Source organism: Labeo rohita, chromosome 20 (genome assembly GCF_022985175.1).
Source record: "Labeo rohita strain BAU-BD-2019 chromosome 20, IGBB_LRoh.1.0, whole genome shotgun sequence".
NCBI lineage: Eukaryota > Metazoa > Chordata > Actinopteri > Cypriniformes > Cyprinidae > Labeo > Labeo rohita.
This window is the reverse complement of record NC_066888.1, coordinates 24,150,300-24,173,905: the sequence shown is the minus strand read 5'-3', so window position 1 is coordinate 24,173,905 and position 23,606 is coordinate 24,150,300. Positions and strand designations below refer to the sequence as shown.

Below are 23,606 nucleotides of genomic sequence, written 5' to 3'. Positions count from 1 at the left end.
GGACAATATAACTGAAACCGTATACTCACTGCAGCTGAGGGTGCTGTCGGTCTGCGTGTAACTGCCTGGGATAGTCCAGAAGCGATGATCCCAGTCCACAATGTTTCCCACAGCATCGCAGGTGAGGGCAGACAGCTCGGAATAGGGCATGGCGTAATCCCACAATCGGAAATTGTACATGAAGCCATCCAAATTCTGATCATCCACACTGACCGAGCTTGACCCTTTTCCTGCAAGCTGGAGGATTCCCCCGCTCGGCAGGGTGTAAACCTGAGAGGCTGCGCAGGTTTTGGCTCGATAGTGGCCTCCAAAGTACACTGCCACAAGGCCGCTGGACTTGGTCCAGGTGAGGCAGATGGGCGTCATGTCGGATGTGATGTCTGAGCTGGTGAACAGGTCATTTACAGAACAGTAGGAACTGTCAATGAACAGCTCCATGCCTCTGCTTGTCTTCTCAAGCGCTAAAATGGATGTCCCAGAGGCATCAGATAAGGTAAAGATGGTCTCTGTGCTCTTTTGGGCCGTGCGGGCGATCTCAAAGCACACAGTGAATGCAGTCAGAACAGGAATGGAGACCGAATTGGCCACTCTCACTACATTCTTGCTGCTTTTTGGCATTGTGACCTTCTGGTTCCTCAGTACCACTGCCACTGCAAGAGTGAAAAACCATTAGATCTTAAAATATGACAACAATGCATACACTCAGGTATTGTGGAATAGTTCATTCAAACCTCTTTATGATCTCCATATTGGCTATACAGGACTAAATACGAATCAGCTAATATAAAGTAACTGTTTTATAATACAATATGTTTCAACACATGAGAAAACAAGAGAATCATTAATGTCCGAAAATCAACCAAGCTTGTCAGGAAGATTATATTAAGTAATCATTCTAAGACAAGCTTATTAAACTTCTTCCAAACCGGACAGTCATATTTTCTTGCCCATTTTAAAACACCTCTTTTAAGTCATATTTGCTGACATGTTTCATTTAAATTGGCGGAAGTTTGTGTCTTTTGGCTGTCTCGATATAAAAACCACAAGCAATTTGGAATGGAAAAATACACCTCCAGTTGTACTATTAGATCCCTGCGCTCTATGTTCATGATGGGTTTTTTTTTTAACATAACCAGATATCTGACGCTACTGATCCCAGAACAAGCAATGGGTTTCCTCAACACTAAACACTAATGAGCTTGATCTCAAAGGTGTTTCATTTCAAACTTGTTTCACTGGGAAGGTAATAGAAAATCACATCTGTAAGCGACTGGGTACTAATGGGTACCTTCACACCTGTCTGACTTCATAACAAAGGTTATTTTTTGCAGGTTGTTATTTCTTTTGGAGGAGCGTGTGCTTTTTCATTGAACATAATTGCGTCCGTCAATTTATACAGGCAGCCTTGTTGCCTGATAATGAGCTACACTGAGACAAGTGTACAGACAGGAATTTTTAGTTTTGTTCACAAAATGACTTACAACCCTAAATAAATGCAATGTGTGACTTCCCAAACAATTCTGCAGAAAATCATGTCTGTGTTACATCAGTGTAACAGTTTTACATTTTTAGTTTATTGTTTTCACCTCAGAGGGAAAAAAAAAAAAATTATTATACACTTTAACTCATACTACCAAAAATTATAACCTGTTTTCAATACTGATAATAAAAAAGTTTCTTGAACAGCAAATCAGCATATTAGAATGATTTCTATAGGATCATGTGACACTGAAGACTGGAGTAATGATGCTGAAAATTCAGCTTTACTTTTTACTCTGAATACAGCATCTACATGTTTATGAAGAAGAAGCAAAAACTATGCCTGTGAGCATGAAATAAAAACTTAATATAATATATATTATCTGAAAGCCAGCTTTAGCATGTCACAATATTACACTACTAGTCAAAAGTTTTTGAACAGTAAGACTTTTCATGTTTTTAAAGAAGTCTCTTCTGCTCACCAAAATACAGCTACTGTTTAAAATAACTATTTTCTATTTGAATATATTTTAAAATGTAATTTTTCTTCCTGTGATAAAAGTTTAATTTTCAGCATCATTTCTTCAGTGTTCAATGTCACATGATCCTTCAGAAATCATTCTAATATACTGATTTGCTGTTCAAGAAACATTTATTATTAGTAGTAGTAGTATCATTATTATTTAAAACAGTTGAGGACATTTTTTCAGGATTCTTTGATGAATAGAAAGATCTAAAGATCAGCATTTATCCGAAATAAAAAGCTTTTGTAACATATTATTCAAAAGCTTATAGTCAGCATAAAAGGGGGGGGAGGGGATTATAGAAATTCTTACTTTTACTTTAGCAAGGATGCTAGTTGATCGAGTGATGATAAAGACATTTATAATGTTACACAAAAGATTTCTATTTCAGATAAATGCTGTTCTTCTGAACTTTTTATTCATCAGACAAACCTGAAAAAATTTTACTCAGCTGTTTTCAACATAATAATAACAATAAATGTTTTATGAGCAAATCAGAATATTAGAATGATTTCTGAAGGATCATGTGACTGGAGTAATGATGCTAAAAATTCAGCGTTGAAATCAGAGGAATAAATTACATTTTAAAAAATATTTAAATAGAAAACAGCTATTTTAAATAGTAAAAATATGTCACATTTTTACTGAACTTTGGATTAAATAAATGCCGGCTTGGTGAGCAGAAGAGACTTAAAAAACACAAAAAAAATCTCAAAAACGTTTGCGTAAAGTAATACATTTGTCCTTTTTTTCTGAAAAACAAGGGGAAAAGCACTGATTAAAATACTCTGACATAATGAGAGAAGTGCTGAATAAATAACTCATTAAATTATTTGTTTCTGTGGTCATAAGAACACAGTGAGATGATACTGATAGGGTGAAAGGCAAAGCAATATGATGTGAGCAGCCGTGATATGAGATGGAGCGGTAAAGATCAGCATTGTAATCTTGATAATTGATGATGATCTTGATACATTAAAACACTGCTTTTGCTGTCATGCTCGTATGGTAATATTGTTTTTTTGGAGCCACAAAACCATAGCAAAACATAATTACTGGCATCCAATAAACCATAATAAAAGCATAAATTAATAAAAAAAAATATATTTTTAAATTATAAACTATGAAATAAATATGCATAAAATATTACAAAATTAAATTACTCCTTAAAATTGATCATTAAGTATAAAAAGGGATAAATTAAAACATGCTTTGAAGAGCTCTCTATGTATTAAACATACCTTGCTGGTAACTGATATGGAAGCCTTTCTTTTGGATACTAAAGTCTGAGTTAAAGGAAACCTCCATCACATTGCCACTGGAGTTGAGAGTTAGTCCATTGGGTGTTAAGCCGCAAAATTTGGCCTCGCTCGTGCCAGTGCTGATGACGATGCGGTCATAGATGCAGCCGTGCGCTTCCTCGAGCTCAAAATCTAGGAAGGTGATCTGCACTATAAAGCCGGTCGGGGCCTGTATGGTCCACTTGCAGGCCTGACTGGGTGGGTAGTCATTGGGGTAGCAGGGGGAGGTAAAAGAGCCCTGGGAGTCGGTGAGCACCACATTGCAGCTGACGCTACTCTGGCAGCTCTGTGCTACTGCAAGCAAACAGGTCACATGTCACTTCAGCTCGCAAAGGACAGGTATTTGAAGAGGCCAAGGACAGGAGAGGAATCAGGCGACAGGAAGATGCGTTTAGACAGCCGCTGGGTTAGTGCATCGACAAGGACAGAACGGGAGGGAAACAGATATCGAGTTTGGGCGAGATATGGTAAGTTATAGTGAAATCCCGGAGACATTTTCCCATAAAGACAACCTAGAATCATTTCATGGGCTTATGATCAACGTCACTAAGCATATCCTTTAAGATCCCTTAAGGCAACTCTCGGATGAGAAGACATATATGGAAAAAAAAAAACCTTGACTCAGAGACAATGGTCTCTGTTCATGCGGTCCCAAAAAGCACATAAGCAAAAACCACAACACTTTTTGGCAAATTGAGCAGTGCTGAGCAATTAAACTTTCTCAAGACACAGTGGCTTCCTCAGGACAAGTCTGATGTAAGTAAACAAACATTACTGAGGGTTAAATTTCATAACCCATTCCAACAGTTAAAGGACAAACTAATTTTGATGATTTATTATGTGTTCTCCAAGTAAATAATATTCCAAGAGCTTTTCTCTTTCGGCAGAACCTATTTTTCCTTTACAGTAACAATACTGTTACAACAAATCCAATTTTCAGGCATAAAATTTTTAAACTTTGTATGAAATGTCATAGAATAGAGGTTCAATACAATAAATAAATAAATGCAATATGGGTATTCACAACTGATTTTGAAACTCACAAGTATAGTCAACATATCTCAGGAGAACCAGGAAATATGGGATTTGACGGCTTTACACAGATTCCAGGTTGGGAACAATACAGTTGAAGCACTTTAGTAATGAGAACTGCTCTCTAATAGTAGGATAAAGGGATAAAGGGCATCCACCCTAGAAAGGGGAAATGATATTCCGTTTAAGGGGACGCAAACTAAACCACAGATTGCGCTCTCATTGGAAACCCGAGTCATTACATGCCTTGTGTTCACCAGAGTGGACAGATGATACGAAAGCTGAATTTTAGACCACTTACATTTCAATGCAAACTGCCAAGAAGCCAAAACCACACACTTTTTTTCCTTCCTGAATCTGTTTAGAAATGGCCAGACATCTAAAAGCATTTATAGACTCAAAAGATGTCTTTTTATGAAAAGCCATGAATTGCAATTATCACTACTTTTGCAAATGATGAAATACGTTCACTCACTAACAAATTTGGTAGAACGTTTTGGTATAAATTTCATAGCTTTTCTAGTTGTTTGTGATTTATTGGATAAAGATTCAATCTTTGTTTTTTGTACTCTTGTGAATGCACAGCAGAGACTTAAGTGGAAGATTGATGAAAGAAATTGTTGAATGAAGTTGTTATTGTTTTCATTGCACACAAAAATTATTCTGGTAGCTTCATAACATTACAGTTGAACCACTGATGTCACATGGACTATTTTAACAATGTCCTTACTACCTTTCTTTCAGCTGTGTTGCTATTTACGCAGGGCAGAAAGCTCTCAGATTTCATAAAAAATATCTTCATTCGCCTTCTAAAGATGAATGAAGGTCTTGAGAGTTTGGGCCGACACGAGGATGAGTAATTAATAACAATATTTTCATTTTTTTGGGTGAACTATCCCTTTAAATATTCTTATGACTTTAAGTCAGGTAAACTGCCAGGCAAACATTTTTGAACAGTAAGACTTAATTTTTTTAAAAGCCTCTTCTGCTCACCAAGCCTGCATTTATTTAATCCAAAGTACAGCAAAAACAGTACAATTTTGAAATATTACATTATAGTATTACATTACAGTAAATATTACAGTAATTTACAATAACTGTTTGAAAATATTTTAAAATATAATTTATTCCTGTGATCAAAGCAAAATTTACTCCAGTCTTTAGTGTCACATGAAAACAGTAAACAGTAAAATTATGAAATACTTTTACCATTTAAAATAGCCGTTTTCTATTTGAAAACATTTTAAAATGTAATTTATTCCTGTGATTTCAAAACTGATTTGAATTTTTTCAGTTTCAGAATTCTGAAAAAATGTACTCAACTGTTTTAAACATTGATAATAATAATAATAATAATAATAATAAAAATTTCTTGAACAGCAAATCAGCATATTAGAATGATTTCGGATGGATCATGTGACACTAAAGACTGGAGTAAATTTTGCTTTGATCACAGGAATAAATTATATTTTAAAATATATTCAAACAGTTATTGTAAATAGTCAAAATATTTCAAAATGTTACTGTTTTTGCTGTACTTTGGATCAAATAAATGCAGGCTTGGTGAGCTGAAGAGACTTCTTTAAAAAACACTAAAAATCTTACTGTTCAAAAACTTTTGACTGGTAGCGTTCACTATATACAAATATAAACAGGATATAAATTACTAACATACATAATTGCGATATACACACATTTTCTTGCACATGTGTTACAGTGTGCCTCAGGTCAAGTTTTTTAAACGAACAACATTAATTTCTTAATGGAATAACACTAAAATTTTTGCTAGTGCATGTTTCCCATAGCCCTGTGCCAGCATTCAAGCCAAATTTAAATGAAACCTAATAAGTTAAGTAAAGTCAAAATATGTGCTAAAAATTACTTTTGGAAAGTGACTCTGAATTTAATAAAATATAGAAGATTATGTGTTATGGCTCCAAAGCGAAATGATGTTTGGCTGCATCATTGCAAGTCGTAAACCTTAAAACAATTAAACTAAATATATTTTATACAGGTAACTACCTAATTTTTTATTTTATTTCATAATGAAAAGCCAGCAGACGTTCTACATGCAAACAACACTTCATAAATGTATAGCAGACCCATTTTATTGGAGCGTGAGCTAAAGGTTCTACACATTTGCGTTCTCCTGGTCCCTCCTGGAGGATCAAATACACCGCACAAATCAGAATGTCAGACCAGTCTGAACTGGGTCACTACAAAACCCACCACAAACAAGACCCCATCGACACACCTGGGACAGAAAACAGTGGAAAATTCATAACAGTTGTCCAGCAAAAACAAGGAAAGAGGTAAGGGGAAAAAAAGATCATTCTTTCCGCGTAATGCCTGGGGTTTAAACAAGCAAGGAATGGGATCAGCTTTTGACAAGTGGCCTGTGAGTGTTTTGCAGGAAGAGGCTGAAATCACTATTGGACTGAATCACGCTACTGGAATATCCTGCTGTTTTATAGTTGTGTGCAAAGCTGTCGGAGTGGGCCACAGTAAAAAGCGGCACGACCAACTGTGCTACAGAAGCCACTGCTCTAACCTGGCACAATATCGAGTGCTGCTCTGATCCTGGTCGCCACCCAGGACGGGTTCATCTCAATAGCGTGTCAGGGGAACCGAACACGTCACCTGCCTTTATAAATGAATTTTATTCACACAAACTGTACAAAACAGGATCATTCCACTCAAAGGCCATTTAATTACTAGTGAGATCATTCAAAATAAGTACAATTTGTCTTGTTCATACAGAATATGTAAATAAAAACATTTTTAAACGTCCACTGAAGTGCTTTGAAACACAGCTTTATTGTATGTGTTGACGAAATTTTAACTGAAACAGAAAGACAGTCGGCACAGACCACAAAGCATATCGGACCCATGTGAATGCTATCAAATGCGGCTTTACCTAACTCAACGGCTCTGGCCCAAGCTGTGATATAAACGAAACGCTATTGGCTATTTTAAAAAAAGGGGGCAGGACATATCGGGACATATGTCTGTACTATTACTGTACAGAAAATACTGATTCTGTGAACAAGTGACCAATTTGAGCCGCAGCTTCAGCATCTATTAATAGTATAGGGGGCGGGATGCTTTGGATTCTAAAGAGCATTTTCTAAAATTATTTTGATTATTTTGTCATTATTTTGAAGCACAGTAGCTAATAGATAACCTTAAGGCTAACATATTCATATTAAAAGCCAAAAAAACGTTCACTGGGACTTTAACAATGAATAGCTGATAACGGGTTTCACTATGTGTTGAGTATAACTGTGCTAAAAATAAAAAGAAACAAATGTAACCTGTAATGTCAAATTTTACAGTAAAAATCAACTCTGTTGTCTCTTTGAAAGTGTAATTTTACCCACGTACATTAAAATACATACATTTAGCTTGAGATATAACTTATTACACTTAAACATATTTAAAGACTGTAAAAAAAATAATGTATATTAAACTGAAATTAATTAACCAGTTAATTTTTGCACTATAGCAATACCCAGGAATAAACACTGCATGTAAAATAACAACCCTTAATAATGTTTCAACAGCATAGTGTAATCTATTTACAGTGCCTTGCAAAGGTATTCATTCATTTTTTTTTTTTTTGGACATCAATCTATACTCCATACACCATAATGACAAAGCACAAAACAGATTTGTGACAAATTTATTAAAAATAAACACTGAAATAAGTGCATTGCGTAAGTATTATGCAAGCATTATACTACTTGGTTGAAACACCTTTACAGCCTCAAGTGCGAAGTTGTGCACATCTGCATTTGGCAATTATCTGCCATTTTTCGCCTCACATCTTCACCTCTCAAGCTCTGTCAGGTTGGATGGGGGCAGACACACATTTTCATGTTTCTCCAGAAATATTTGATTGGGTTCAAGCCCAGCTTGTGGCTGGGCCACTCAAGGACGTTCACAGAGTTGTCTATAAGCCACTCTTGCTGTGTACTTAGGGTCATTGTCCTGTTGGAAGGTGAACCTTCTACCCAGTCTGAGGTTCTGAATGCTCTGGACTGGGTTTTTATTAAGGCTGTCTCAATATTTTAGTCATTGAGCTTTTCTTCTCCTCTGATGAGTCCCTCAGTCCCTGTCAGAAAAAAATCTCCACGGAATGAGGCTGATACCACTACACTTTACTGTTGGGTGATGAGCAGTACCTGGTTTCCACCATACATGATGCTTGGAGATGAGGTTCATCAGACCAGAGAATCTTGTTTCTCACAGTCTGAGAGTTCTTTAGGTGCATTGTTGCAAATTACAAGTGGGCTTTCATGTGTCTTTCATGTGTCTTTACTAAAGCCCAGATCGGTGGAGTGTTGCAGTGATGTTTGTCTTTCTGTAGGTTTCTCCCACCTGCATATATGATCATGGAGCTCAACTAGAGTGACCATCAAGTTCTTGGTCACCAGTCTAACCAAGCCCCTTCTCCATCAATTGCTCAATTTGACCAGGAGGCCAGCTCTAGGAAGAGTCCTAGTTGTCCATCCATTATGGATAATGGAGGCTACATGCTTCTGTGAACCTTAAATGCAGCAGACTTTTTTTTTTTTTTTTAACTCTTCCCCAGATGTGTGGCTTGACGCAATCCTGTCTCTGAGCTCTACAGGCAGTGCTTTTGACCTAAGGGCTTAGTTTTTGCTCTGATATGCATTTTCAGCTGTTAGACCTTTTATTGAGGGGTGTGTCCCTTTCCAAATCATACTCATTCAAATGAATTTGCCACAGTTTAACTCCCCTCGAAGTGTAGTAACATCTACAAGCAATATGAGTGCTCCTGACCTCAATTTCAAGTGTCCCAGAAAAGGATATGAACACTTATACATTAAAACTGGATTCTTTTCAGTTTTTTATTTCTAATAAATTTGCAAAGTTGTTACAAACCTGTTTTGTGCTTTGTCATTATGGTGTATGGAATGTAGGTTGATGTGGAAAAAAAAAGTAATTTAAAGCATTTTAACATAAGGATGCAACACAAAAAAAATGAAGGGGTATGAATACTTTTGCAAAGCACTGTATGTCCTAAAATAAAATACTATGAAATTAAACTAAAATAAAATAAAACAATGTACTGGTGATTTGATGGGATTTGCACAGTGTTGTGAAGTGACTGCTGATGAAATGAAGGTCAATGAAAGAATGCCTGCATGATTGTACAGGAGAAACTTTGATCACAAAATGTCCTTTTGGAAGAAGGCTGCTTAGGGAAGATGTCAAAAGATGGAATGCCAGATACATGGATCTCAGGCTAAAAAGGTCTGCGAGATTAAAAATAGCCCTTTCAGCAGCGTCACATTTTGTGAAAGCTTTAATCCTGAAGTGTCTCATTTCTCTCTGGCGGTTTACCTGCTGCCTTTGTACCTCAGGTGCGCTGCATTCATCTGCCAAGAGTCAATTAACAGTTCACCCAAAAATGCAAATCCTGTCAGCATTTAGTCACCTCTCTGTCATTACGGATACATGTATTATTTCTTGCTTTCATGAAAAAAAAAGAAGATTCAAGGCAGAATGTCCAAGTTGTTTGTTTTCTGATTAAAAAAATATAATTTAAACTTCAAAAAGGACCATAAAAGACAACCTCAGAGATGTATCAGTACCAGTTGTATTCTTATTCATGACGGGACAAAAATTTAAATAAAATACAATAAATAAGTGAATAATGAAATTAAAATAAACTAAAATGAGATAAAATAAATAAAATAATTAAATAAAAAAATTAAATTAAATAAAATTAAAATAATATGGGACTTGAGCACTGTTGTGAAGTGCCTGCTTATGAAGTAAAGTTCAATAAAGCAGTCCATGAGATATTCCATATAATGCCACAATAATTCTTACACTAAAATATAAATGTGACTACGTTTATGACAGCTTTATGAGGCTTTTTATAATTTTGAATCATTATAAGCTTTCAACTCTGCTTTCATTGTATGGGAAAAAACAGCTCAGATATTCTGCCCAGCATTTTTATGGAATCAAGAAAAAAATCATATAGGCTTGGAATGACATGAGGGTGAGTAAATGATATTCTTTTCATTTCTGGAGGAACTATTCCTTAATTAGGTCCATCACTTGTGCACCTTTTTTTTTTGCATTGATCTTGATCAACACAGAGCAGCTGTTAGATGGATCCAGTGAGATTTAACTCCATAAACACACCCGTGGCTCCTTGGCTTATGAAGCATGGCAGAAAAACAAGGCCATCCAAGAACAAACATGTCACAAGTTGTGTGTACATTTGCGGTTTCGGTATGAAAACAAGCAACAAAAGCATATTGTGAACTTATGCACAAAGGGATTGGTCTCTCTATGGGCCATAATCACATCTGGTTTTAATGACAACCACTTGCACGAGGACAGTAACGTCCACGTCTGAAATCGAGAGTCTGTACGCGCCGTTTACCAAACGGGACAAATCAGATCTAATTAACAAGTTATTTCATCAAGAATTTTCCAAGTTTGAACTACATTCGATTTAGGCGTGATCTAAATGAGGTCTGAAATGCCTATGAGAGGCGGACGTCCTAAAACGATGTTTGAAATTGCTCTTGGACTTCTCCGCAAAACACTATTTCATTATTTGTTTTTGCTGTGGCTTACATTAATTGAATTTCATTGTTTTGAGGGAGTTTTAGCACTCGGTTGTCCGTTGTTTAAACTATTAAAGCGCTTTAGAAATTTCCCTGATGCTGATTCCCAGCATTAAATCTGATCTTTGCTCTAAACCATTTCTGACAGGCATCCAAAGACCGTAAACGTTCCTTCTTGGACCAATATAACAGTACGAACAAATCAGGCGAGCCATGGTATGCGACTAATATTAAAAAGACACATGCTTTTCATATGCAGCACACAGGGAATTTAAATTCAGCAACAACAGGCCGATTAAGGATTCAAGCTGCCAGTTAAAACCAACCTTTTTTTTTGGTTCTGAAATCATTAATAACACATCTGAATAATAACTCGGTCTCAGGAGAAGCTGTCGTAACAACGATTATGTCAGCTTCGCAAAAACAACTACAAATGTTGTGCCTAATGACTGGCCTACAAACAGAAGCAGTCACGGTAAATAGTTTACCTCACCAATGCATGCTGTGAGACCAGATCTCATCCTTGGGTCCTGTTTTATTTATGTATGTAGGGTCTTTCTTCACAACTAAATTGATTGTGGCATTATTAAAACAAAAAAAAATTCTGGTTGTGACTTCTAAGCAAACAGAATGCAAGGACAAAGGCAACAAAAGTATGTTAAAGGTGATTTAAAAAGCATGATAAAGTCGTTTATACAAATGTAAGGAAGCTGAGAGAAAGTTTAAAACATATAAAGAGAAATGAAAATATGAAACAAGACATTAAAAATGGAAAAAAGTGATTAATGAAATGGAAGCAATGTTGATTAGCATGATGAGCAATCAGTATACATATAAACTCAGATCAGAACTTCAAGGAGAAGTTCACTTCCAGAACAAAAAATTACAGATAATTTACTCACTCCCTTTGTCATCCAAGATGTTTAAAGAAACTAAAGAAAATTATGTTTTTGAGGAAAAAATTCAGCAATGTTCTCCATATAGTGAACTTCAATGGTACCCGTGAGTTTGAAATTCCAAAATGCAGTTTAAAAGCTGCTTCTAAACAATCCCAGCCGAGCAAGAAGGGTCTTATCTAGTGAAACGATCAGTTATTTTCTTAAAAAAAAAAAAAAAAAAAAAAAAAATCAATTTATATACATTTTAATCTCAAATGCTTGTCTAGCTCTGCGTGAACTGTGTATTCCGGTTCAATACAGTTAGGGAAAGTCAAAAACTCCCATCTTATTTTCTCCTCCAACTTCAAAATTGCTGTTTTACCTCTTTTTGGAAAAGATGTTTGACCCTCCTTGCGCGTTCACTTTGTAAACACTGGCTCGGTACTTCTGTAGCGATGTAGGATAATTTTAAATTGGAGGAGAAAATGAGATGGGAGTTTTTTTTAAGTTTTTTGCTCACGCAGAGCTACACAAGATGAGCGTTTGAGGTTAAAAAAGTATATAAATTGTACATTTTTTTTGGAAAACAACACCTTAAATAACTAGATAACACCCTTCTTCCTCGTCTGGGATCATTTAGGGCCGTTTGAAGCTGCGTTTTAACTGCATTTCGGAAGTTCAAACTCACGGGCACCATTGAAGTCCACCATATGGAGAAAAATACGGAAATGTTTGCCTCAAAAAAACAATTTCTTTATGACTGAAGAAAGAAAGACATGAACATCTTGGATGGAGGTGAGTAAATTATCTATAAATTTTTGTTCTGGAAGTGAACTTCTCCTTTAAAGGGACAGTTTACCCAAAAATGAAAATTCTATCATTAACTACTCATTCTCGTGTCGTTCCAAACCTGTAAGACAATCTTCGGAACACAAATTAAGATATTTTATAAAAATAAAAATTTGGATTCAACAATTTCTTCTCTTCCTTGTCAGTGAACGCACATCGAAGACTGACACAGAAGAGAAGAAATTGTTGAATATAGTCATAATTTTTATTTTTTATGCGCACAAAAAGTATTCTCATAGCTTCACACGATTATGTTTGAATCACTGATGTCACAAGGACTATTTTAACAATGCCTTTACTACCTCTCTGGGCCTTGAAAGTGGTAGTTGCATTGCTGTCTGTGCAGGTTCAGAAAGCTCTCAATTTCATCAGAAATATCTTAATTTGTGTTCTGAAGATGAACGAAGGTCTTACGGGTTTGAAACAACATGAAGGTGAGTAATTAATAACAGAGTTTTCATTTTTGGGTGAACTATCCCTTTAACTATGGATAATATTTCTAGATAGCACATCATTTGCATTCTAACATTATACATTTATAACTGTATAGCTCTTTTACCTGAGGTCGAAAGGCAGATCAGCAGCAGGAAAACTGCAAGAGCATTCTGGAACTTCCATCTCCACCACCTACCACTGATGAACGAAACCCTGCCAATCAGATTTATCAAATTAAATTTCAAAACAAAACCACAATTCAATTTATTACATACACGTAATTTTAGTGCAGTGCAAATACTTTAAAACCACAACTGCATTAGAGGTTTCATTAAACGGATTGCAGTCAGCGCCTGGAACATAATTCGACGCAACAGATCTTTGGAAATGCATTCGATTTATTTACGCAAAAAATGCAAATAGCGTCACGAATTGTTTCTGGTTTTCTTAGTCACTGACTTAAAACACTTCATACACGACAGCTGGCATACACTTCATGCATTAGCTTTTCTCACTCTCTCGCACACACGCAGGAGCACAATATCTTTATTCATGCATCTATAATTTGGGAGAACTTTGAAGGTTTAAATTATGTATTTGTGGCATGGAAACCATTTTTTTCTTGTCAGAACAGAGACCACAGCCATGCAAAAACTGCCCCGTTACATAATGACTAATCACTCTCCCACGTCAGCCATAATAAGTTTGCTGAAAAAGATCACGGACGGTGAGGTTTACAAAGGGGTGCACCACTATTTACAAAGCAAAACTTGAAATGACAGGAAACCAGAGACTAAAAAAAACATAAGAGAATCATTTATATTTAGTGTGGAATCTATTAAAGCAATTCACGCACGTAAAAAAAATATCATAGCTGCTAACATAAACAGAAGCATATCTTGAAAAAGCATTTTAGCTTTACAGAAAAACAGTATCTAAAAAAAGAAAAATGACAATGCGTAAAACTACCCTCATTCTCAATGCCGTTTCACGATCTTAAGGAGACAGTTCACCCAAAAATGACTGTATAGAATACAAAAGAATTATTTTTAAATTCACTGAGGTCAGAAAAACATTGAACTCCTTAGTCACACAGGTTTGGAACAACATGAGAGTGAGAAAATTCACTTTTGGGTGAACTATACTGTTAACCACAAGACACAAACCATCCAATGTCTATCCATGTACAAAAATAACTGAGATATGCAGTACAAAAGAAGCTGCTCTGCATCTCCTTAAAAGCAATGATTGCAGTCTAAAGCCTGCTCAGAATGGATCCCTATTTTGGTTCTTCAGATCCACAATAATGGACTGTATGGAGCACTGCCCAGCTGTCCCTGCTCTCATTCCTTCATAAAAAAGACTGTCCTGTTCTAGCAGAAGCTACTGACACTATCAGCATCAGTTTTCAACTTTAAAATGGTCCTTCTGAGAGCTTATCATCACAGATTGTTGGCTAATTGCAAAAACTCCAAAGCCTCAAAAAGGCTTTACTGGAAAGAGAAGCTGACAAGCAACACTCTTAAAAATAATGGTTCATCAGTGCATCTTTGGAGCACAGTAGATTTTTTTTAATCAATAACTGTTTTTTAGAGACAAAACAAAAACTTCCTAATGTTATGCTTAGATACTTAAAATACACTACCGGTCAAAAGTTTGTGAACAGTAAGATTTTTAATGTTTTTTGAAAAGGTCTCTTCTGCTCACCAAGCCTGTACATATTTGATCCAAAGTACAGCAAGACAGTCAAATTTTGAAATATTTTTATTATTTGAAAGAACTGTTTTCTATTTGAATATATTTTCAAATGTAATTTATTCCTGTGATCAAAGCTACATTTTCAGCATCCTTACTTATCTTCAGTACCACATGATCCTTCAGAAATCATTCTAATATGCTGATTTGCTATTCAAGAAACATTTATTATTATTACTATTATTATTATTATTATTATTATCAATATTTAAAACAGTTATGTAGATTTTTTCAAGATTCTTTGATGAATATAAAGATCAAAAGATCAGCATTTATCTGGAATAAAAATTGTAATATTATACACTACAGTTTAAAAGCTTGGAGTCAGTATAATTTTTTTTGGGGGGGGGGGAGAAATTATAGAATTTAATACTTTTATTTAGCAAGGATGCTTTAAACCGATCAAAAGTAATGATAAAGACATTTATAATGTTACAAAATATTTTTATTTCAGATAAATGCTGTTCTTCTGAACTTTCTATTCACCAAAGAAACCTGAAAAAATTCAACTCAGATGTTTTTAACATAATAAATATTTTTTGAGCAGCAAATAAAGGATTTTGTGACTGGAGTAATGATGTTAAAAATTCAGCTTTGAAACCACAGCAATAAATTACATTTTTAAAATATACTGAAATAGAAAACAGTTATTTTAAATAGTAAAATATTTCAAAATTGTACTGTTTTTGCTGTACTCTGGATCAAATAAACGCAGGCTTGGCGGGCAGGAGACTTGCTTAAAAAACATAAAAAAATCTTTAGACAGGTCATGTATATATACTTTATCCAGATCAGGTTTCTGAGCTCTCTGAAACATCAGAACATACGGTTTTCTAAAAAACTAGAGAAAAAAAGTTTACCAAATGATAGCGTCAAGCTGTAATTTTTCCTGGTTCTGTCTGAACATTTTGTATCAAGAGTAAATTTACAAAGCACGTAGCAGCAATCCACACATCCATTTCAAATGAATCAACGGCACATATCTGTGACTTTTCGCTACAAACCACATTAAGATGCAAAATCTGAAATTAGATATCAACAAACAACCTCTAGTCTGAAATCTCCTTCCGAGAAGGCGAGTTCTGGTGAGTCATTATCCAAGATTCATGGAAAATGAAGATTCCAGCGGGAGATGAGAACCACTGGAGACCTCGAAAGTTTTTCTGACGAAGACATTATTGTTTAATTGGGCAATATTTATCTGTATTAGGATTAGGGTGATAAATATCTTCATTATTATAAATGGAAGAAAAATTCCCTCCATCTGAGTACTGAGTATGTTTTAATGAGTTAATCGCAATGCTTCATTTGATACTACGGATAATAACATCTAGTCTGTAAGCTTTTGTCGCCAAGACTTGAAGTGTGTGAAGTTACAAGATCCCGTGTAAGGTCCCAAGATCTTGTTTCATTTTAACAACCATTGTCAAAAGATAATAGAGATCTCTATTTTCAGCCCACAGTACAGTTTAGCAAAGGCAGAAGGAGTCTGCAGGACAATAGACAGGGCCCTGAATTCATATTTTATTAAACAACCACAGCATGCCATCAGTAGCATTCATTAGTAGGCCACAATGGCGCAATAAAATCATTAAATAGGACATGAGAAGGGAATCTTATCAAAGAGGAATGTAAGTCAACACCCTGAAATAAATCATAATGTTACTACATATTCTTCAGCCTTAGATAAACAGCCTCATATCATATCTGTAAGGTGGTGCATTTATCATGAGTGAACATAATGAGGCCATTGATTTAGATCACACCATATAAAATTCATGTAATATGTGACATTAGGAAACACTGTTCAGAACGCTCCCCTAAGCATATGTAAATACACATGAATGGGGTCAGCGACTGAAGGAACCGTGCAAACAGCATAAAGAACTTGATTCATCATGGCAAAAATGAGAAACAGCAGCTCTGGAAGACTCCAGAAAATCATGATGCAAAATAAAAACAACAAAAACAATTTGCATTATCAATGAGTCACAAATATTAAGAGTACTTCAACACATCAACAGTGTTTAATTAACCTACTTTATTAACTTCAGAAACACCACAGCTGTCAGCAAGACAGGTAAATGGGATATTCATCTTCCTCTCATTTTTCTCTGACATCATCTCATCTAATGACCTAAGAAATTCCACATTAACCTACTTCACGGTTGAGCCTTAAAATCAAGTAGACAGTCCGGCATCAAATGTCTGTGATGCCTAAATACCCTGTGTAGGCAGGCAGCTTACTATAGTGAGAGAGACTATGCTTGGAAGCTATAATTTAGACGTAGACATTTTAAATACTATTTAGTTGTTTACAGTTTTATTTGCGGTCATCTAAAAGTCCAATAAGCAGTTCATCTGCCCACCAACATTGTAATGTGACACCCATTCTTTTGGGGGACATTCACTCTTCTGTATAAAAGTAAAAGTAAAATACGACAAAAACAATTATACACAAAACAATACTACACGCACTTTCTATTTATAAAAGTTAATGACCTACTTAAATATCAACGTTGTCTACATAAAAAATATATATAGGCTGTATAACTAAAAAAAAAAAAAAAAAAAAAAAAAAAAACGCACACAGCTCATTCGGCTTTTAATAGTATTATTATTACAGTTAATTTTAGACGACTTTTTTGAACGTTTATCAATATCTTGTGGTCAAATTCTGTTTCAATTTATCTAAACCCTGCGAAAGTTAAACAGGGCTAACCAAAAGATTCATTTACCTCATGTGTAGTCCGAATATGTAACTTTCACAAAAAACATACAAGTAGTTAAAAGTGACTTACATTATTTCATTGAAGCTCGTCTCGTTGAAGAAGCATTATATCTCTTCTCCTGTTAGAACAACTTGTGAGAACTTTGAGAGAGGCAGCCCACCATCAACTCTTGCGCGCCACGCCAGTGCTTAACAAACACATATCATCATCGGAGATATTCTTGAATTTACTGCACGATCTATTTTTGATAGATGAACCTGTTCTCCGAGCACACAGATGCTGGGTAAAGCGATAACAAGAGTTTACTAGACAAAACTGTGCTTGACCAAACGCTGGAGGCAGTTCTCAATAGAGCCCCACCCTTCAGTGAGAGAAATCCCGAGGAGACCCCAAAAGTAAGAAATAAATAAATACATGACTGAAACATGAATACTTTGCATTAGAGTTTGGTACGCACTGTTGTGATGATTAAACACGATAATAAGAGAAACAGTGTAGGAGAATGTGTAATTAAGCATATGATTACGTTATATAGAATATTATATACTATTGGCATATATACAAATACATGTGGAAGGAAAAAAAACGACAATTTTAAATTTATTTAATTATATTACCTATGTATAAGTATACTCACGTGAAAAAGAGATATAATATACACAACAAACTATATTTAAAATGTGTGTGCATATATATATATAGTTTGTGTAATTATATAAGTTTAAATTAACTAACTACTATATATATATATATATATATATATATATATACGTGAAAAATAATTTTATTTATATAAACATTTATATAAATATTGTCTATATATATATATATATATATATATATATATTTTTTTGTGTAATTATGTAATTTTAAAAATGAACATTATATATACATATATATACATATATACTCGTGAACATATACATACACACAATGCACACAAACTATACATATAACTATAATTTTGAAAATGACATGTGAGAAACATTATGATGTTGAAAACATTATCTTATATATAAATATATATATATATATACACACACACACACACACATATATATACATATATATATACTTTTGTATATTTTAATTTAACATTATATTACTTATAAATATACACACATGAAAGACATCATTTTAAAAATTAACATTATCTATACATAAACATTAACTATAGCCTATATACGCATGTAAACTATATATAAACAATTATTCATATATAATTTAAATAAATGTATATTACACACACACACACACACACACAACTACAATAAATCAGAAATCTGCATTATATACAATTATATCAGTATATTCAACATGTAAAATATGTATTTATAATTATTTATGGTTGCAAATAAATATATGCAAAAAGAAACAGATTAATAATTAATTGAATAATTACAAAATATATATATTTTTTCCATTTCATTTTTTTTCTTAATGTTTGTCCTTAAAAGTAAAACTGAACATTCAGGCATTTTCCTAATTAGATTTTCATGAACAAATTATTACTTTTTACTAATTTGTTAGAGACCTTATGAATTGACTGTAAAGATGAGCTTGTCCTCAGCCACCCATGTTAGCTACTTTGTTTTCAACGTCAGAGAAGATCTTCCAGTTAGATAGTTCCTACAAGTCGGATAACTGTATTTGCATGTACCTCAGATACTTACATTTCAACATTCAGGTCAAATTGTACGCTCTACAGAAAATTCACTTGTAACCAATTCCTATGAGCTGATGTATGACTCATAATACTACACATTTTGTCATCCTTTATTTGGATGTAGAGCCTGCCTCTTTCTTTGAATCAGATAGAGTGTCCCTGTAGGGGACTGTTAGGATTTGATCTATTGTGGGTGTGAGAACCCGTACACAATAACACGGACATTTATTATAGGACAGCTACATTTATATGTTTTGTTTAGTATTGAGATTTACAGCCACAATGATGTTTTATCACCATAACACAGGAACTTGGCTAAAGATTTTGAATGTAAAACAACTACAGAGCCAGATATTAAGATTTGTACGATCCTTCCAAATTCTTTGCTGTTCACAAATTACTCATTTATTCTCCTCAATGGCCTTTGCAATATGTGGTCAATTTTAATGAAAATGCAGCATACATGGTGGTAAGAAAGATTTAATGGCTTTCTCCATTCCCACAGCACCGATAGCGATCAAGTTGTAAACTTTATCTGTGCGCGTCAGTGTCAATACCCTTAAACACACTTGACACACTAAAAAGAGATTATAAAGTCACAAAATTTTATGAATGTGGTCACTCAGAATTTAAGGTTAATTCTTAAAGGTCAAAAAACAATGTCACGGTTTAATCCTCCGCCGTAGATAAATGTATACGCTGTCCTAGATGGATTTTATCAGAAGCAATGCATTACTTTGTAAATTTACTTGAGCCAATTAAACCAGAGTACAAAGGAGTAAGACAGGCGAGATGGAAAATCCCAGGTGATGTTCATTTGCATCCACAGTGAGGCAGGAAAGGATTCAGGCAAATGCAGATGCATGCAGTGATAGCTCGGTCTACTTCCAGATAAGTGCAATGCCCTTTCTATTACACTTCAGGCTAAACTGTGGAAAGGGAGGAAAACAGTGACACCGCTAATGCAACCGCAACAATCACAAGTTGAGCAGAAAGCAACAGGAACTGTCTATTGTAATTAGATGTTTCCTGAATATGCACACTGAACTGACCACGTCCTCTCATGCACTGGGGCTGAATGGGTTGCAATTAATAAATATTGACTCAATATCACCCAACACTCAGTGTGCATCACATTTAGTGTCTTTAAAATACAATTCCAACCGCGTCTTCCAATCTGCAGAAATACTTACTGCAACACACTTTATGTTACTGCCACCTGAAATGCTTAAAAAATGAACATTTATGACAGTGAAGGAGAAAACATGGAAGCTTGTTTCTATCATGGAACAAAAAAAGTGAAAAAAATGTGTTTTAATGTATTTTAACTCACAATTCTGACTTTTTTGTCCTCACAATCCTGAGTTTATATCTACTGTGAGATGTTAACTCATTCTTGTGAGCCATTCTAAAAATGAAATACAAATTCTGAGATACTAATTACATGAAAATTAGATCAGAATGAGGAGATAAAAAGTTGCAAGTTACCTTAACCATTTTTTTTTTATTTTGCAGTAGTAGTAGGAACAATTGTGAAATGTAAACTTAGAATTCTGGGAAAAGTCATAATTGCGAAATATAAACGCGAAATATAAACTTAGAACTGTGAGAAAAAAAGTCAGGACTGTGAGTGAAACTCAGAACTGTGGGAAAAAAAGTCAGGATTAAGAGAAAGAGGATTGTGAGAGAAACTTGGAACTGTGAGAGAAAAAAGTCAGGATTGTGAGAGAAAAGAATTGTGAGGGGGGGACGTATTTTGAGAGAAATTCCGAATTGTGAGAAGAATCAGGATTGCGAGAGAAACTCAGAAATGTGAGAAAAAAAAGTCAGGATTGTGAGGAAAAAAGTCAGAATTGCAAGAGAAACTCAGAATTGTGAGAAACAAAACATTAAGGATTGTGAGAGATAAACTCAGAATTGTGTGAGGAAAAAAAAGACAGGATCGTAAGAGAAACAGAATTGTGAGGAAAAAAAAGTCAGGATTATGAGAGCAATTCAGAATTGAGAGAGAAAAAAAGAGTCAGGATTGTGAGAGAAATTCAGAATTGTGAGAAAAGTCAGGATTGTGAGAGATAAACTCAGAATTGAGAGAGAAAAAAAGAGTCAGGATTGTGAGGGAAATTCAGAATTGTGAGAAAAGTCAGGATTGTGAGAGAAATTCAGAATTGTGAGAGATAAACTCAGAATTGAGAGAGAAAAAAAAAAAGTCAGGACTGTGAGAAAAGTCAGGATTGTGAGAGAAATTCAGAATTCTGTGAAAATTGTGAGAGATAAACTCAGAAATGAGAGAAAATAAAATCAGGATTGTAAGGTAAATTCAGAATTGTGAGAAAAAAGTCAGGATTGCGAGAGATGAACTCAGAATTGAGAGGAAAAAAGTCAGGATTGTAAGAAACTTGGAATTGTGAGGGGAAAAAAAGAGAATTGTGAGAGAAATTTAGAATTGTGAGGAAAAAGTCAGAATTGTGAAAAAAATTAAGGATTGTGAAAGATAAACTTGGAACTGTGAGGAAAAAAAGTCAGGATTGTTAATTTGGACTTGTGAAAAGGACGTCAGAATTCTACGTTTCTCGCAAATCTCATTTCTTTTTTTTATTTTAAAGAATTGCAAGTTGTTGTTTTTTAACTGAATTTAGCTAAATAATCTGGACACATTTTCAGTTAATTTGGTTTTTAATGGCCGGTAATTTATTTAAGGCTGTCTGTGAGGAAATTCAGCGTTAACACTATCATAACCTCTCATTCATGTGGAAAGCTTATCGTTTCCATGATGCAATGCATACACCTTGGAAAGCAGCATACAATGACTACATATAATAATCAAGCACTAAAAAGCAAAATTTGAGATGCTCATTTTTCATGAGGATTATTATAAAGTAAACATGCACTGCAATAAAAGAGCTGACCAAAAAAAAGATTTATTGTTGATCATAGCAACGCATAACTAATGGCAGAAACAGTTTCTATGTAAACTAACTGCAGAATCCTTCCACCTGAAGCATACACATAGCAGTGAACGGAAAGTAGTAAAAGTAGTTAAGGGCAAAGTGTCTCTAAAGCTCATGTTTCACAGAGCCTGAGGTAAGATGAGAGCTCTTGTTTAAGAGATTTCTTCAGACATGCTGCCATGTCCATGCATATCTAACCAATATGTTGTGAAGCCAGAAAAAAAGACATTAAAACACCTCAAACCATGAATATGAATGAACTCCTCAGAATTTTTTGAAAGGGTCTTTCACATGCACCTGATTTTTGTAGTGTTTTATCTGCATCTCATCAGTCTAGTAATGAGCAACTATTGACATCCAATATGGCAGAAACAGATGTTGTATTGAGTGATTGGGGGGCGTCCTGTGGAGTGTCTCTTTTTGATACAGATGGGGTTAGGGAAAAGGCCCTTATTCAGTTCCTCTGGGCCAGATCTCTGATAAAGTGGTTTAAGGGGACAGCACAATGGTCTCATTCTTTGCCAGTGGTTAGTAGCTTCAGGGCCTTCTGCAGATTCTGGATGGCAGTGCCCACATCCTCATATTGCAGTGCACTGCCTGCATATTTACAGTACTTCTGAGCCCGAGTATAGTCTTCTGGTGTGAGCCGCACATTACCTGTAAAAAGAAGAGGTTTACATACTGTAGGTTAACAAACTTCCGACACACACATAATATAAGATGTATATACACCACCAGTCAAAAGTTTGTGAACACTAACATTTTTAATGTTTTTTTTTTTTTTTTTTTTTTTTTTAAAGAAGTCTCTTCTGCTCACCAAACCTGCATTTACGTGATATAAAAAGTACAGCAAAAACAGTAAAATTCTGAAATATTTTTACTATTTAAAATATCTGTTTTCCATTTGAATATATTTTAAAATGTAATTTATTCCTGTGATCAAAACTAAATTTTCAGCATCATTACTCCAGTCTTCACTTTCACATGATCCTTCAGAAATCATTCTAAAATGCTGATTTGTTGTTCAAGAAACATTTTTATTTATTATTAATATTATCAATATTTAAAACAGTTCAGTACATTTTTTCTTTAGGAATCTTTGATGAATAGAAAGATCCAAAGATTAGCATTTATCTGAGAAAATGTTCTTTGCTAGTTTTATTAGTTTTAGTATAGTTTTATTTAGCAGGGATGCTTTAAATTGATCAAAAGTGATGATAAAGTCATTATAATTTTACAAAGATTTATAATTTTACTATTTCAGATAAACTGCTGTACTTTCTATTCATCAAAGAAACCTGGAAAAATGCTACTCAGCTGTTTTTAACAACAACAACAACAACAACAACAATAAATGTTTTTTGAGCAGCAAATCAGAATGTTAGAATTATTT

General features: G+C 34.6%; 2 protein-coding genes across 10 annotated transcripts in view; both read right to left on the bottom strand.

Annotated features, from left to right (window-relative positions):
- adgrg6 (adhesion G protein-coupled receptor G6) overlaps positions 1-17,944 on the bottom strand; it is a 52,010-nt gene extending 34,066 nt beyond the window's left edge. For 7 of the 9 annotated variants that reach the window (XM_051139056.1, XM_051139057.1, XM_051139058.1 and 4 more), the window contains exons 1-4: positions 17,669-17,944; positions 13,237-13,325; positions 3,245-3,598; positions 30-650 (exon numbers count right to left, since the gene is read on the bottom strand). In XM_051139056.1, coding sequence (XP_050995013.1) covers positions 30-650; positions 3,245-3,598; positions 13,237-13,325; positions 17,669-17,670 — 1,066 coding nt within the window. In that variant the 5' untranslated portion in view covers positions 17,671-17,944. The remainder of the gene's footprint in view (positions 1-29; positions 651-3,244; positions 3,599-13,236; positions 13,326-17,668) is intronic. The other 2 variants (XM_051139062.1, XM_051139063.1) reach the window with 1 other exon arrangement.
- Positions 17,945-22,167: 4,223 nt separating this feature from the next.
- Positions 22,168-23,606, bottom strand: part of vta1 (vesicle (multivesicular body) trafficking 1) — a 38,515-nt gene continuing 37,076 nt past the window's right edge. Inside the window, exon 8 of the mRNA XM_051139000.1 lies at positions 22,168-22,870. Within this exon, the coding sequence (XP_050994957.1) occupies positions 22,725-22,870 (146 nt within the window). The 3' untranslated portion in view covers positions 22,168-22,724. The remainder of the gene's footprint in view (positions 22,871-23,606) is intronic.